The sequence below is a fragment of the Parus major genome, unplaced genomic scaffold (genome assembly GCF_001522545.3).
Source record: "Parus major isolate Abel unplaced genomic scaffold, Parus_major1.1 Scaffold564, whole genome shotgun sequence".
Taxonomy (NCBI): domain Eukaryota; kingdom Metazoa; phylum Chordata; class Aves; order Passeriformes; family Paridae; genus Parus; species Parus major.
In genome coordinates, this window is record NW_015379452.1 from 5,754 (window position 1) to 7,632 (window position 1,879).

Genomic DNA, 1,879 nt, shown 5'->3' on the forward strand with positions numbered 1-1,879 from the left:
TGCCCATGAGGTGCCATTCCGTCACCGTTGAGCCGTGCCACGCCGAGCCGTGACTTTGGGGTGACCCCAAGGTGACTTTGAGGTGTCCATGAGGTGACTTTGAGGTGCCCAGGACACCAGGACGATGACTTTGATGTACACGAGGTGACTTTGGGGTGACCATGACATGAGGTGACTTCAGGGTGACCATGAGGTGACTTTGAGCTGCTCATGAGGTGCCATTCTGTCACCGCTGAGCCGCGCCGTGCCGAGCCGTGACTTTGGGGTGACCCCAAGGTGACTTTGAGGTGACCATGAGGTGACTTTGGGGTGACCAGGAGGTGACTTTGGGATGACCATGAGGTGACTTTGGGATGACCATGAGGTGACTTTGATGTACCCATGAGGTGACTTCGGGGTGCCCATGAGGTGACTTTGGGGTGCCCAAGAGGTGACCTTGAGCTGCCCATGAGGTGACTTTAGGGTGCTCATGAGGTGACTTTGAGGTGACCATGAGGTGACCTTGAGCTGCCCATGAGATGACTTTAGGGTGCCCATGAGGTGACTTTGGGGTGCACATGAGGTGACTTTGATGTACCCATGAGGTGACTTCAGGGTGACCATGAGGTGACTTTGGGGTGACCAGGAGGTGACTTTGTGGTGCCCAGGAGGTGACTTTAGGGTGACCATGAGGTGACTTTGAGCTGCCCATGAGGTGCCATTCCGTCACCGCTGATCTGCGCCGCGCCGAGCCGTGACTTTGGGGTGACCCCAAGGTGACTTTGAGGTGACCATGAGGTGACTTTGAGCTGCCCATGAGGTGCCATTCCGTCACCGCTGACCCACGCCGTGCCGAGCCGTGACTTTGGGGTGACCCCAAGGTGACTTTGAGGTGTTCATGAGGTGACTTTGAGGTGCCCGTGAGGTGACTTTGGGGTGACCAGGAGGTGACTTTGGGGTGACCATGAGGTGACCTTGAGGTGCCCATGAGGTGACTTTGAGGTGACCATGAGGTGACCTTGAGCTGCCCATGAGATGACTTTAGGGTGACCAGGAGGTGACTTTGAGCTGCCCATGAGGTGCCATTCCGTCACCGCTGATCTGCGCCGCGCCGAGCCGTGACTTTGGGGTGACCCCAAGGTGACTTTGGGGTGACCCCAAGGTGACTTTGAGCTGCCCATGAGGTGCCATTCCGTCACCACTGACCCACGCCGTGCCGAGCCGTGACTTTGGGGTGACCCCAAGGTGACTTTGAGGTGACCATGAGGTGACTTTGATGTACCCATGAGGTGACTTTGAGGTGTCCATGAGATGACTTTAGGGTGCCCATGAGGTGACTTTGATGTACCCATGAGGTGACTTTGGGGTGACCCCAAGGTGACTTTGGGGTGACCCCAAGGTGACTTTGAGCTGCCCATAAGATGCCATTCCGTCACCGCTGATCTGCGCCGCGCCGAGCCGTGACTCTGTGTCACCGGGCGGGTTCCCACGCCGTGGGTGTTGGCGTCCCCCCAGGTTCATCCCGCGCCACGAGGACGAGCTGGAGCTGGACGTGGACGATCCCATCCTGGTGGAGCTGGAGGAGGACGATTACTGGTACCGCGGCTACAACATGCGGACGGGCGAGCGCGGCATCTTCCCGGCCTTCTACGCCCACGAGGTGGTGGGACAGGCCCGTGACGTCATCGGTAGGAGCCCATGGGGGACCCCCAAAAATGTGGGGAGGGGTCTTGGAGATGTTTCCAGAAGGTTCTGGAGGGGAGGTTGGGGAGAGGTGAAGGAATGAAGTTGGGGTTTATTAAAGGAGGGATTTTGGGTGTGGCCGAGGCATGAGTTTCAGATTTTTATAATTTATAATTTTATAACTTTATAATAAATTTCATATATATATAAATTTTAT

At 56.4% G+C, this 1,879-nt stretch overlaps 1 protein-coding gene across 1 annotated transcript in view; it reads left to right on the forward strand.

Moving 5' to 3' along the window:
* LOC107199304 (C-Jun-amino-terminal kinase-interacting protein 2-like) overlaps window positions 1-1,879 on the forward strand; it is a gene marked incomplete at its 3' end in the record, with an annotated part of 12,119 nt that overhangs the window by 5,747 nt on the left and 4,493 nt on the right. Inside the window, exon 3 of the mRNA XM_015616633.2 lies at window positions 1,495-1,667. Coding sequence (XP_015472119.2) covers window positions 1,495-1,667 — 173 coding nt within the window. The remainder of the gene's footprint in view (window positions 1-1,494; window positions 1,668-1,879) is intronic.